The 14,603-nt window shown below is 50.6% G+C and overlaps 1 protein-coding gene across 1 annotated transcript in view; it reads left to right on the top strand.

Moving 5' to 3' along the window:
- VPS8 (VPS8 subunit of CORVET complex) overlaps nt 1–14,603 on the top strand; it is a 1,789,524-nt gene that overhangs the window by 1,661,979 nt on the left and 112,942 nt on the right. Inside the window, exon 44 of the mRNA XM_085648738.1 lies at nt 1,167–1,220. Coding sequence (XP_085504864.1) covers nt 1,167–1,220 — 54 coding nt within the window. The remainder of the gene's footprint in view (nt 1–1,166; nt 1,221–14,603) is intronic.

Genomic DNA, 14,603 nt, shown 5'->3' with positions numbered 1-14,603 from the left:
GCATAGAGTGCCCTGGTGTAGAGTGAATTGGTTTTAAGTATAGTGGTGCAGAGTGCAGTGACATAGGGTAGAGTGGTGTAGAGTGACGCAGAATAAGTTGCACTGGTGTAGCGTAGATTGTTTCAGAGTAGAGTGAAGCGGTGTAGAGATGGATTGGAGAGTAGAGTGGCATAGAGTGCAGTGGTGTGGTGTGCAGTAGGGCAAAACAGATTAGAGTGGAGTGATGCAGAGTATAGTGGGTAGAGTGAAGTGGAGTGTCCTAGAGTTCAGTGGTCCAGAGTAGTATGCAGTGGTGTAGAGCACAGTGGTGCAGAGTAGAGTGACGCAGAGAGCAGTGGCGTAGAGAACAGTGGTGCAGGGTAGAGTAGGGGCCTAGAACGCAGTGGCGTAGAGTAGAGTGGTGCAGAATAGAGTGGTGTGGAGTGGAGTGGCACAGAGTGGAGAAAAGTGCAGTGGTCTAGAGTGAAGTTGCATACAGTTGAGTGATGCAGGGTTGAGTAGTGACGTAGAGTGCAATGTTGCAGAGTAGAGTGGAATGGCCTACATTGGAGTGGTGCAGAGTACAGTGGTGCATAGTATGGGGTGGAGTACACTAGCTTAGTTTAGAGGGGTGATGAGTACAGTAGATATGTATAGAATGAAGTGGCGAAGAGTGCCGTGGTGCACAGGAGATTAGAGTGATGTAGACTGTTCCAGAGTAGAGTGGTGTACAGTTCAGTGGTGGAGAGTGCAGTGTTGCAGAGTAGAGTGGTGTAGAGTGTATTGGTGTAGAGTCGAAAAGTGCAGAGTAAACTGACGTGTAAAGATGTAGAGTGCAGTGGCGTAGTTTTGCAGAGTAGAGTATAGTGGCATACATTGCATTGATGCAGAGTAGATTGGTGTAGAGTGCAGTGGCATAGAGTGTATTGGTTTTGAGTAGAGTGCAGAGGCGTAGAGTGCAGTGCCGTGGAACAAAGTGACATAGAGTGAACTGGAGTTTGTATATAATAGGCTCGCAAGTGAGAGCGCATGTGCAAGGAGTGTATGCATTGTCGCAGGCTCGAACTTGAATTCAATAGTCTCACAAGCAAGAGCGCATGCGCCGTCTCAGGCCCTGCTTAAAAATGGGTGTATATATTCTGGCTGTATTTCTGACTTTTTCAGTTGTCTTTTTCATTTTTTAACAGATGAAAGTGTCACCTTCGAAACCTTCGCTTAGAGGAGAGTACGCATACAAAAAGGTAAGCCAAACTTTGAAAACAATTTTTAAAACAAATATGTTAGCAAAACATTTTCTCAGCTTTACTGTTTAAAGTTGAGTGGTAATTTTACTGATATTTAAAATCGGCGCTGAAGGTGTACTCATATTTTACATTGAACATGTGACTAGCCGAAACATATACTTGCATCTATTTGGCACATTACTATACAATTATATGCAGTATATACTGTGTATGGGAGCTGCTTTGAGGCTGCTATCATCGATCTAAAGAATGAAGGCATACTGTACAGTTCAGACCCCCCATTAAACTGATAAGATATTGGCTCGCGACTCCTGAATAATAATGTGCGATAGGCAGGTAGCATTAACACACAAGAAGAACTGGATGCCTATCTCCACATTCAAATGAGTCTCTTTAGTGGACCCTGAGGTTCTGTGTGCAGGAGAACACTAGGAGTTCTAAATTCTTACTTTTGGCTTTAATCACTCTCTGTGTGTTTTTACCCAATTGTATGCTGCACTGGTGATAGTGCTACACAATTCTCACATTCTTATGTCACATTAACACAACCTGCTATGTCAGAATGATGAGAGACACAGAGTCAGTTTATCAGATGTTTTGAACCCTAGCTTCCTCATTTGCTGCAAATCTGTGCTGCAGCTGAACAAAGAAGTGAATTGCATTAGGGCCTGTTTCGTGTTCATGGGCTCACTCTTCTCAGTTTCATTTCCACTCCATAAGTTCTGCCAAACTCAACAACTTTGTGTCCAGGTTGTTACAGTAAGAGCTTGTGCATGCCATGGTGGTTCTCTGGGTTGATTAAAGTTTGCTGTTTACCCTCGCCCAATAGCATTCTGTAGGTGCCAGATTTGTGTGCCCCTCTTCAAGTATCTGTGGTCTGTTAGACGTAACTGCACTTGAACTTCCAGTTTATCACATGCTCTTTACTGGAGACTGACATCACTCAATATATATAGGCAGTAATTGCAATTCCAGACCTTCTCAGAAGCATTTCAGCACTGCAAGATGACACTACACAACTCTGCCTCTGGACATGACGTTAACAGAGTATGTTAGGCAAAAACCTGCACGCTGGCATCAGTTCCTGTTTTTACACACCTCATTTACACGTTCTGGAGTGCTCTCTCGCTGTCTCACTGCAGAGAATCCTCACTATCAGACAGTGTATATGACAAATGTCTCCTCAAAAACTTCGAGGTTTCAAGCCTTGTTGCAGACCACACAAGTCCTTTAGAATCCACATGGCAACTGCCTCTGCTGTTTCGGACCAGATAACAATACCGCAGCTAACCATTTGTGTGCCTACATGTACCAGAGGCTACACAAAATGGGCAGAGTAAAACTACCTAGAAGCAGGGGCATTCAACTACATAAAGAACAATGGTTCCACGTGGAGAAATGAATTTGAGGCACAATAATGATTTTTCACTTGGAAAAGACAATTTAATTATGAGAATATATATAATCACTATAGAGGCTCGTATAGACTTGCAAAAATAAACATACATATTTACTGCTTCATAATAGTGCTAAGGAGATCACACAGTGAGTGAAGGCTTAAAAAGTGCAGTGGACCAGCAATGGTTTTGATAAATTTACAATATTTGGGACGTGAAGGATCAGACACCATATGAGTTCATTTACAGTTTTGTAAGGGAATGCCTCTTTCGGTATAGTCTCCCCCTAGGTTTTGGACAGATTCTGTTGGGTTTTCGAGTGAGAGTGCACTGAGGCCACTTACCCAGACCTCCTTGCTAGTGTCCTGACCCTTAAATGTGTATATTTGATTGGCTCATACCAAATTAACAGAAGCTAACTTCTAAGTATCTAGGTATAAGTACCAGGGGTAGCCAGGGCCTGTAAGTTAGTGTCCTCTCAGGAACTGCAGCATTTATTTTGCCACCTCGAGTAGTAGCACAAGGTAAAACGTGATTCCCAGTCTGCCACTGCAGACTGGATGAGCAGATTAAAACTGCTAAGTCTACTTTGTCATTTTAATCAATGGCAAAGCCCAACTTCCTTTATTAATGTGTGTCAGTAAACCCAACAGCAGGCATGTTGAGTCCTAAAGCAGGGTGCAGCATATTAGAAAAGTAGAACATGTGTTTAACATGTTCTAGCATTCAAAACCTGCAATTGTGGATTTTATTGGGATAGGTACTGGTAGCCCCGTTGGCAAGTACAAAGTTACATGCTGACCCCTCAGCTGTGCTAACTTCGGAACTGAACTATCAAAGTTGGTATTTAAAGCTATCAAACAACTCTTTACATTAAGCCCGACTTGATGCTGAAGTCAAAATTAATGTTACTTGTTGCCACATGCAACTTTTAAAAAGTTGCCACTCTGTTGCCCAGTTTTCCAGGGCCATTTGCTGAGGCTGGCCACAAGACAGCCTTCTGCCTGCCTAAGGAGACGTATCAACAGCTCCCAGGACGAGTAACAATAGAGGCCTGCCACTGGAGGTCTTACCTTTTCCTGGCAAGAACTGCAAGGGGTCCAAAAGGCGAGCTTCAAAGGGGATGTCATCTTTGAAGGGCAAATGGTGAACACACGAGAAAGGGTCTGCCATTTTGTTCTAGTAGACACGTTGGTGTCGGGGACAAGGAGGACTAAAACACTGGCCAAACCAGTTTTTCTATGAGTGTGGAGCCCACAGGTAGCCACACCTCCAAGGTGGGCTTCCGAGCTCCTCACACCACGAGAGGGGTCCTGACATCTTGGAAGTGGGCAGAATAGAGCACTCTGAGATAGCTGGATACCACCCTTCACAGAAAATTGTCATCAGGGAGGAGGGGAAACCTAGTAGCCCATTAGCTAGTGACCGCAACCTCCCCCAAGGCCACTTTCTGGTGTAAAAGGGGCACCCAGAACTCCGATCTTGCTTGACTGGAAAATAGAACCGAAGAAAGCCAGCCCAGTTGACCCTGCAAAGAAGAGGCTGCACCAAAGTTTGACTGCACCTGCTGCTCCTGGGGCTAGTAAAAGTAAGGATTTTGCCTGCTGTGTCCTGGTCGTGGAGAAGTCATCTCCTGAGCCCAGTTAGAAGCAGAGACTCCAAGAGTCTGTTGGCTGACTTCCTGTTTGCATCAATGGGCCACAAAATATGAAGAAGACTTCTGTTGCAAGTTAGTAGCAATTTCAGTCTCAACACTCATTGCCAGCTCGAGTGTTTATGCAGTTAAACGGGATGGTGGCTTCTTGCATCCTCATCGTCCCTTATGCAAGACTCCAGATGCGTCCATTGCAGGAATGCTTAGCACATCAGTGGAACCAGGCTCAAGGTCAGCTGACAGATCTGGTGTTGGTGGACAGCCGCACTCATCGCTCTCTGCAGTGGTGGAATACACAAAACCTTTCCAAAGGGCAGCCGTTCCTCGACCTGGTTCCACAGATAGTACTAACAACAGACGCGCCGATCACTGGCTGGGAAGCTCATCTACAAAGTCAAACTGTTCTGGGCTTATAGACCCCTCGTGGACCCCTCGACAAAAACAACTCCACATAAATCATCTGGAGTTACAAGCAATCTTTTTAGTACTAAAGTCTTTCCAACTCTTGGTACTATGCAAAGCTGTCCTAATACGTACAGACATGGCAGGAAAGTATCTGATAGAGACTACTAGCTGCAGATTCCTTAACGTAGAATTATCCCCAGGCGTGAGACTGGATCCGGAAATTTTTTGTTTTGCCTCAGCATCTCTGCACACTGGGGGCGGTACAACGCGACCCCGCCCAGACGTCGTCCGCGGACGTGACGTCAGCGAGGTCACATAAGTCCCACCCCGGCGTGCTGACGTCAGTTTCATTCTTTTCTGCGTGCAACACGGATCTGGAGTGTGCTCCTTGGCCTGTTTTCAGGCCTCTTTAGCACCTTGAGTTGGGAACAGTGTGCAATGTCTTCAGGCTTCAAGACCTGTGCTTCTTGTGCACGTCAGATGTCGGTGACGGACCCTCACACTATTTGTATGTGGTGTTTGGGCGAGCACTATGACTCTACGGACTGCGAGGCTTGTCAGCATCTCAAGCCGAAGTCCCGGCGGGAGCGTCGGATGAAATTGCTGTCGGCCCGCTTGACCTGATCGGTCCGTCTCCTACTTTGGACGGGTCCAGGGGCCGCCGTTTCCGGCATCGTCCATTGCCGTCGTTTGCCCCCGGTAAGTCTTGCAGTGTGCCACCGAGACCCTGTCCTCCTTCGGCAGAGGGCGCCGGTCCCTCCCGGGACGTGCGTTCTCGCCCGTCGCCACCCTATCCGCCGTTTCCCGGCATTGGGGGGACGAGGGCCCAGATGAAAGCCTACGCTACAGCTCTGCAGGCTTCCTTAGGCCCTCTTCCTGCGACGTCCATGGATCCCTCGCCTTTCGCGGGGCCTTCTGCGGACTCGCCGGGGGTGACGAGTTCGGCTTCAGGTTTTGGAGGAGTGGTGCCATCGAGGTGCGGCCCTTCTGGGTTCCCCTCTTCGGCCTATGGCGTCCCGGCCTCACCGCAAAGCCCCGCGGGGTTCCCTGCGGTGTCGCAGGAGGTCGCCGGGACTCACGGCTCATCCCCAAGTCCCCCCCCCTGTCCTCTGGGCAGGCGGCTGTCTTCCCGGAGGCCCAGCCGACGCCTCTCCGGCATCAACGGCTTTCCTCCCTGGCACGGGCAGCGCCGCGGGTGGAAGCGAGACCCAGGACGCTTCCCCAGGCTCCTCTCGGTCCTCTGTGCAGGCGACTGCCTCGTCGGGGGTCGAGCCGGCGCCTTTTCGGTGCCATTCATTGGCCTCTTAGGCTCCGCCCTCCCCTCTCCGATGAGGCACGTGGTGGTGGAGGTTGACCCGGCGCCCCTGGTGGACACTTCGGCGCCGGTCGAGGACTCACTGGTGCCTGTGGTGGACTCCCCGTCGGTGTCCCGACGACGGATCGTCGACTCTTCTCCGGATGTCCCTTCCTCTCTGTAGAGCTGTTGTCTCCTCTTCACCGGAGACTGGGTGCCGCATTGTGGCCTTTTCTCCAGCGCATTCCAGGGCGGGTTCTATGCCGTCTCCATGTCCACAGCCCCCAGACCCGCTCTTCCGCTCCCTGCAGTGGTCTGCCCCGCAGGCTTCTCCGCCCTCTCCAGAGACCCCTCAGGTTCCCCACTTGTCCGTGGGTCTTCCATCCCACAGGGGCTGGTCTTTTCTCCCTCCAACAGGGCACAGGGACGGGCGTCTTAGTTTGCAGCCTTCGCCCACGGCAGAGTTGCTTTCCCCCCCACTATGCCCTACGGAGGCGAGTGTGGCCTTTGTCCGGGCCATTTCCACGGCCACTGGCATTTTGCAGATGGGCAATCCGGTTGCTCCACTCCCTATGGACCACTTATCGGAGGTTCTCCACGAGGGCTCTGGTGGAGGGGAGTCGCTTCTCCCATTTGAAGCGTCGCTCCACAACACTCTTCTGGGGTCCTGGGGGCTCCCTACCACTGGGGATCCGGTGCCTCAACCGCTCCTTCACTGCCACCGTCCTGCTCCGCACGATCCGGTTTGCCTTTTTTCCCACCCATCTGCCCAGGGCCCTGTCCTGCGGGCTTCTTTTCCTTCCTTGCCTTCAGTGCTGCTCCCGACATCACGGGAGGCCCGGTGGCTGGACTCCTGGGGGCGTAACATTTTTGCCTCCACTAGCGCTGCTCTGCGCTCACTCAACACACTTTGTGTGTTGGCCAGGGCTACTTCCGACCTGTGAGATTCCGCGGAGTCCCTTCTGTCTTGCGCCTCCCAAGAGGGTGCCCGCGCTGATCTGCGGCACCATGTGCGGGATGGTCGGGAGTTAGCTACATTCATTCTCCGTTTGGCCTTGGACGTCTCTGATTCCCTCGGCCGTGCTATGGCAAGTTCTGTGGCCTGGCGCCGCCATGCTTGGTTGTGGGATGGTGTCTTTCCAAAGAATGTTCGGGAGCATCTTGTGGATTTACCTTCTGATGGAACTCTGTTGTTTCACACCCACGCGAACTCCGCTATTCAGAGACTCCTTGTGGGGCTCCGTCCCCTTCCCCCTCCGTAAGCTCCGGTTGGTCAGTCCTACAGGTGCTTATTGGGAGGCGTTTATCCCACCTTTCTTTTTGGGGCCTTATGTTTCGGTTGGCCCGTTGTGTGCTGTGTGCGACTTGGAATGCCTTCAGGGTCCTTCAGTTGGCCCCTCTATTCTTATGGCTGCTGGTTCAGCCCTTCAGCTTGTGGTGAGTGCTTTTTTGCTGTTAAGTGCAGCTGCTGCGGGTTTCCCTAAGAGGTGTTTCCCTGTTTTTGTTCAGGGACGATTCATACCCTAGGTGAGGTATTTGTTGGCTATTGTATAGCCCTGTCTTAAGCTAGGCGGGTGTGGATACCTTCTCAGGTTCCTCGCGTTTTCCTGGCGTCGCAGTATACCGCTTGGTGTGGTCTCTCTCTCTCTCTCTCTCCCTTTTTCTTCCGCCTTTGCGCTTTTTGTGCTGCTCCAGGTTTTGTCCCACTCAGTATCTGAGGGTGTTTCTATCCTTCTTCTATAGGGTTCCTTCCCTCTTCGCCTCTGGATCACCGGACCGACCTTTGTCATGCTGATTGCAGCGTTGTGTCTTGGTGTTTCCACCTAGTTCTCCGCCGTTTCGGCCGGGGCATGTCTGCCGTGTGTTCCAAGGGGGCTGGTTCTCCTGGTGCTCTCCTGTGTTCTGGTTGCCGGCTTTCGGTCGGTACTACATGTATCTCTTTCTCTTCTGGCTGGCCCCGCTTCTATTCGTGGGCCGGTGGTGCTCCTGGGGTGGTCCTTCTCTATGGCTTGTTCTGGGGTTTCCCTTGCCTCTGTCTTCGTCTTGCGCTACACTTGTTCTGAACCGCTGCTTCATAGTCTTTGCCAGCTGTCTGCTGCGTGCGCCTGGGGCGGGCTCTGCCTCCGTTCCTCCTCATTTCCTTGGCTTTGAGGGTGATTCTTTTCTTCCTCTGGTACTCGCAGGGTGCCTTCTGCCCCTCCAGGTTTTCTGGCGGACGCCCTTTGCTCCTCGGGTAGGCTTGTGGTATCCTGGCTTTCCCTTCCCCTTGTTCTTGCTTACTTCTGCTTGGAGGGGGCTGGGACGTCCTTCCTGTTCCCATGGCACAGCCCCTGGGTATGCCTAAGGTATCTATTCTACGTTAAGGAATCTGCGGCTAGTAGTCTCTATCAGATGTACAAGTTACTTACCTTCGTTAACAATGTATCTGGTAGAGACGATTCTAGCCCCAGATTCCTTCACGGCCCGCCCTTCTGCGAGGACCCTTCAGCTTGGTCTTCTGCACTCGCCTCCCTCCGGGTGGCTTTGTATTCTGCAGGTGCCCTCTTTTACTTCCTCCCTGGCGGGATGCTTTGTTCTGTTTATTTGTTCCACTCCTCCTTTTGTGGTAATTGGACGGTAGGTTCATGTGTACTTTTGCATCCCTGTGCCCTGGTTATTCCAGTGTGGGGCCTACTCATACTCTAATCCCTTTTTTTCATTGCTTGGGGTTTCTGACTCCTCTGCAGTTCTCTGGGTTGGGGTCTCTTGGCTGTGCCTCAGCCCTTAGCTCTTTACAGGGGATACGACACTCCTTCAAGGTGATGTATTTGGGTGATTTGTCGTTACTCAACTGTTCCGGCCTTGTTGCCCTTCACTGTTATAGAATGTGGTTGAAGACTTTGTCGTCTGCCACGACATTTTTCACATGTTTTTCTGCCTCCAGGAAGGATATCGCCTTCGCTTTGCAGGGTTGCTTCTCAGAGCGGTGCTCTGCTCCTTCCTTTCCATAACTTTCAGTAACGCAGTGCTTGGCACTGTCCCTAATGGTGCTGTTCCTCACCATTCGCTTCTCCCTTTTTGTTTAGCCAATTTTTTTCGCACACTGTTCCCATACTCTCACAGTTTTGTTTGTGATGGCTCTGCGTTGTGGCGTGGAAAAGATCCCAGATGAAAACTGACAGCGCGCCGGGGTGGGACCTCGCTGACGTCACGCCGTGGACGACGTCAGGGCAGGGTCGTGTGGTACCGCCCCCGGCTCAAAATTTCGGATCCAGTCTCACACCTGGGGATAATTCTACATCTGATATAGACTACTAGCTGCAGATTCCTTCATGTAGAATTATCCCCAGGTGTGAGACTGGATCCGGAAACTTTTGGCACAGCATCACTGCGCGCTGGGGCGGGGCGACACCACATGCCTAGGCGTCGTACATGATTTCAGCGAGGTCACATAAGACCCGCCACGGCGTGCCCACGTCAGTTTTTTCCTTTTCCACGTGCAACGCGGATCCAATCCTTGTTACGGGCCTGTTAGGCCCCTTTTTTCTTCCATTTTTTAGTGGAACAGTGTGCGAATGGCTTCGGGCTTTAAGTCTCGCACGTCTTGTGGGCATCTTATGTCGGTGACGGACCCTCACCTCATTTGTATGTGGTGTTTGGGGGAGGATCACGGCACCACAGACTGTACGCACTGCCAACAGTTGAAGCCGAAGTCGCGGCGGGAGCGCAGGATGAAACTTCTCTCAGCGCATCTCTCCAAGTCGACGCCCTCCCCTCTGTCTGCTTTGACGGACGGCTTCAGACTCGGCCGTGGTCGTCGTCCTCGCCTTTCTCCGATGTCACGTGAGCGTCGCTCCCCGATGGGTAAGTGTCGCAGTTTGTCCCCGGGGGCTGGTTTCCGGCCTCCGGGGGGCGTGGACTCTCTGCGGGTGATGCGGCCCCGCGTGTCGTCCTATCCACCGTTTCCCGGTGTTGGGGCGTCGAGAGTCCAAATGGAGACATACACGGTGGCTTTGCAGGCCTCGCTGGTGTCTCCTCCTCCTTCCCCTCCTGGGGTGTCGGCGAATCCCTCGCTCTGCCCAGGGCCCTCTGCGCAGGGCCCTCTGCGGCGGTGCGGTGGATTCGGCCCCGGCGCCGACTGGTTCGGATCCAGGCTTGGAGGATGTGGTACTGTTGGGATGCGGCTCCTCTGGTGCACCTCCTTCAGGCCATGGCATGTCTGCCTCGCTGCAAACTCCCGCGGTGGTCCCTGTGGTGTCGCGGGAGGTCGCCGGGGCTCGGGTCGCATCCTGAGCCCCTCTCAGTCCTTTGACAGAGTGGTCCTGTCTAAGGCCGACGTGACACCGCCATGGCGCCGGATGCAGCTGGACCGTGCGGAGCCCTGGAGGTTGGTTGACCCTCCTCGTCCCGCCCCTGGTCGAGGCCAATGGGAGACCCCTCGTCCCTCTCCGGGCCCCTCTCGTCCCTCCAAACAGGTGGCTGCCTCATCGGAGGGCGAGTCGGAGGTTGAATCGTCCCGGTCACCGCCGCATGGGTTGCCGAGCGATCTTCGCCTCATTCTCTACTGCAGCTGTCACAGGGCTTCGTGCCACTCCCAGGCCCGTCTCGATCCCCCGCGCAGGTGGCTGCCTCTGCTGGGGTCGGGTCGGCGTCACTCCGGCGCTGCCACGGGTCCGGTGCGGCTCCAGCTCTACTCCGGTCTCCACTCCGGTCCCGGGTGCGGGGTGACTTGGAGGTCCCTTGTCCGGCGATGCCGGCTGGTACCGACGTCCTACCTCAGGCAGCGGATTCTACGGCTCCGTGCAGGGGTCGTACCGCGGATTCGACTTCAGACGCTCCTTCTCCGGAGGCATGCATATTGGTGTCGTCCTCCCCGGAGACTGGCCGCCGCGTGGTGTCATTTTCAGGGCGGCTCCCCGCCCTTCCTGGGGCAGTGTGGACATGGAGAGATAAGACATCCAAATCCCAGTCAACTCAATTTTGTGAGCTGGCTCCTGTGGTCCTAGAGTTTGGCTACCTCAATCTCCCACCAGATTGTATGAACGTCATCAAAGAGGCTAGACGTCCTACCACAAGAGCATGCTATGCAGCAAAGTGGAAGCGATTTGTTGTTTATTGTACAAATAACAAAATCAACCCACTAGATGCTTCCATTCAAAACATTATCTGTTATCTCTTGCATTTACAACAATGTAATTTGGCAAATACATCTATACGGCTACATCTAGCTGCAATAGCCGCTTAACTCCAAAACAGACAACACTTGTCTTTATTTCGAGTTCCTGCTATCAAAGCATTTATGGAACAACTTAAAAGAATAATTCCACCTAGAGTTTCACCTTCTCCAGCCTGAAACCTCAATATTGTCCTTACCAGGCTCATGGTTCCTCCATTTGAACCTCTACACAAATGTAAGTTACAGTTCCTCGCTTTGGAAGGTAGCCTTCCTAGTAGCTATCACATCCCTCAGAAGAGTTAGTGAACTCCAGGCATTAACCATACAAGAACCGTTTTTGCAAATGCATCATAGTAAAGTGGCTCTTAGACCTAACCCAAAATTTCTACCCAAGGTAGTTTCTGCCTTCTACCTTAATCAGTCCGTTGAACTCCCAGTTTTTTTCCCTCAACCAGACTCAGCGGCAAAACGTGCTCTTCACACGCCAGATGTCAAAAGGGCGTTACTATACTACATAGAAAGAACTAAACCTTTTAGAAAGACTAAACAACTCTTTGTATCTTTCTCCCCACCTCACAAGGGCAATTCCATTTCAAAAACAGGAATTGCAAGATGGATTGTTAAGTGCATCCAAATATGCCTTCTCAAAGCTAAACACACGCTAACCATTCTCCCTAGAGCTCATTCCACACGCAAACTAGGGGCTTCTATGGCATTCTTAGGGAACATTCCCCTAGATGACATCTGCAAAGCAGCAACCTGGTCTACACCACACACTTTTCTACTTTCTTACTAACTCTATCATTACCCTTTATGGCGAAAAATAATCTGGGGATGGAGTCGATGCCCATGCGCACTGTCACCATAAGGAGGAGTCACCTATCTCGTGACTAACAAAGACATCTCAATCAAAAACAAAGTGCAAACATCCGAGCTCAACACCAGATGGCGATCTATGCTAAAGTATACAACTCTACATGCCAAGAACAGATGCATACTGGTAAGTAGCATTTTCCTTATGAAGCGCATGAATCACCGAGGAAGGGGTATCTCAGTGCCGCAGTGAACCATAGGATAGTAGCGTTATTATCTGAAATGCTCTGTTTTGAGAAGCTTTCTGAAATTAACGTAATCTGTACACTTCCATAGATGGGCGGGTAGCTGATTCCAATATAAGGGGGCCAGACAGGAGAAGGCTTTCCCCCCTGGTGCGTGTTTTTCTAATATGAAGCATACTCCTGAAGGACCGTTACTTCAGGACTTGCAAACTGTGGAAATGGGGTATCCCATACTCTTTCAACACTCACTACATCCCATCCCTCCCAGACCAGGAGTATTCCTCAAAACCATCTGCGCATCCTTCAACAGGAAGTATAATCTTCATTCCTAAAGGGTGCACTGGAGTTGCCCAGAGCAAGAAAGGGTTCAAGGATGAAACTCCCAGTACTTCCTGATCCCAAACAATATGATGGTCTTTGCCCGATCCTAAACCTCAGGGTTTTGAACTGGTACCTCAAAAAGGAAAAGTTCAAAATGCTGTCCCTCGCTCAGATTCTGCTACCGCTGGAAGCAGAAGACTGGATGGCATCTGTAGACCTGCAGGATGCCTACTTCCACATCCCTATCCTTTAGTCTCACAGAACGTTAATTGGCTTCCCAATTGGATCAATACATCACCAGTTTGCAGTCCTTGTATTTGGCCTCACTTCCACACCACGAGTCTACACGAAGGTGGTGGGGATCGCAGCCTATCTAAGACAGACGGCAGTCTGTTTTATTCTCTTACATCTATGACTGGCTCATCATAGCCAGAGCTCCAGATATGGTGTGTTGCCGGACAGCTCTCAGCGCATATTGTCATTGGGGTAGTACGGATACTACATCGAGTCAAGCTTTCCCTCCTCCACAGAGCATTCAAGACATTCAGGTTAGGATTCCAGTGTTTTAAGATGGACTGGTCATTCCAGTCCTATCTGTTTTATGCCTACTCGGTTTGCTAGCCTCTGGATTCGGTTGGTCACCAATGCAGGAGGGCACGAGGGGCCTCCAGGGATGCCTCCGCAGGGTATGGTTCCAAAATAACAGAAATCTACAAGCCTGTTTCAAGATCTTCAGGGATAATGCTGTGGATCTCCAATGAGGAGTGTGAGCAGCAACCTTTCTCAAGGAAAGTAATTTCACTCTCTTCCTCCAGTGCAACAATGATTACATATGCCTCAACTCTAGTGTGGGAGGTCATCTAGAGGAATCGGAGATCAAAGGCCTCTTATCACCAGAAGAACGCATTTTAAACATATATTGGATGGAATTGCGGGTAATAAGTCTGGATCTCAAGGCTTTCCTCCATGGTCAGTCAATCCAAATCTTGACAGACAAAATAACCATGATGTGGTATATCAACGAGTAAGGGGGAGTAAGGTCCCATCTTCTCTGCAGGAAAGCTGTAGAACTCCAGTCGGACCATCAGAGATATGTAGTGGCAAATCACCTGGCCAAAGTTCTTAGTGAGAGAGGACACTCTCAGCTGTCTTTATCTTGCCCACCTGGAGTGGTGCCTCCAACCAGAGGTAGTCCAGAACATCTTCCAGTTGTGGGGGGACTCCTCAGATAGATTTGTTTGTCACTTGAGAGAATGCTCACTGACCAGAATTCTGTACCCTGCAGTATCTGATGCAGGGAGGTTTTGTGTGTTGGTTTTGCTTGAAGTACTTAAATGTGTTTCCTCCCATACCCTTGATTTCTGAAGTCTTGAGAAAGATTTGCCTCGACCGAGCCCAAGTAATTTTGATTGCTCCTTGCTGACCACGCAGGTTCAGGTATTCAGACCTCATTCTCCTTCTGCCTGTGCCCTCAGCTGTATCTCCCTCAATGGGTAGGCCTCCTCTTGCAGTCGATGGGGCAGGTTCTTCATCCCCGCCTCCAGGGCCTTCACCTTCATGCCTGGAGATTGAACAGGGCAGCCTAAGTGCCTTTTCCCTATCCTCCGATGTGATGGGCGTTATTTAATGTTCAGGTAGACACTCCACCACAACTGTTTATTCTGGCAGATGGGGGTCAAATTCGTTTAAATGGTGTACAAACAAATCTATAGATCCTTGACTGGCTTATCTGTCGGACGTTCTCCATTTTGCCCTCTCACTAGCACACCAAGAGTGCTCAGTTGCTACTGTTAAAAGTTCTTTGTCAGCCTTGTCAGCTTTTCTATGTCTACCTGATCAACTGTCACTCTTTAAATTTCTTGTTTTTTTAAGATTTCTATAAGGTTTTTTCTGCAAGTATCCTCCTACTCGCTTTATTATGCCACAGTGGGATCTCAGTTTTGTTCTTACTTGCCTAATATGCTCACCATTTGAGCCATAACAGAGTTGTGCCTTATGTCTACTGACATTTAAGACTGTTTCTTTGATTAGCAAGGCGGGTAAGCAAATTACGATTTAGCGTAAAACCTCCATTCACCTTCTTCTTCCCTGACAAG

This window comes from Triturus cristatus, chromosome 3_2 (assembly GCF_964204655.1).
Source record: "Triturus cristatus chromosome 3_2, aTriCri1.1, whole genome shotgun sequence".
Taxonomy (NCBI): Eukaryota; Metazoa; Chordata; class Amphibia; order Caudata; family Salamandridae; genus Triturus; species Triturus cristatus.
This window is presented reverse-complemented; position numbering and strand designations above follow the sequence as displayed.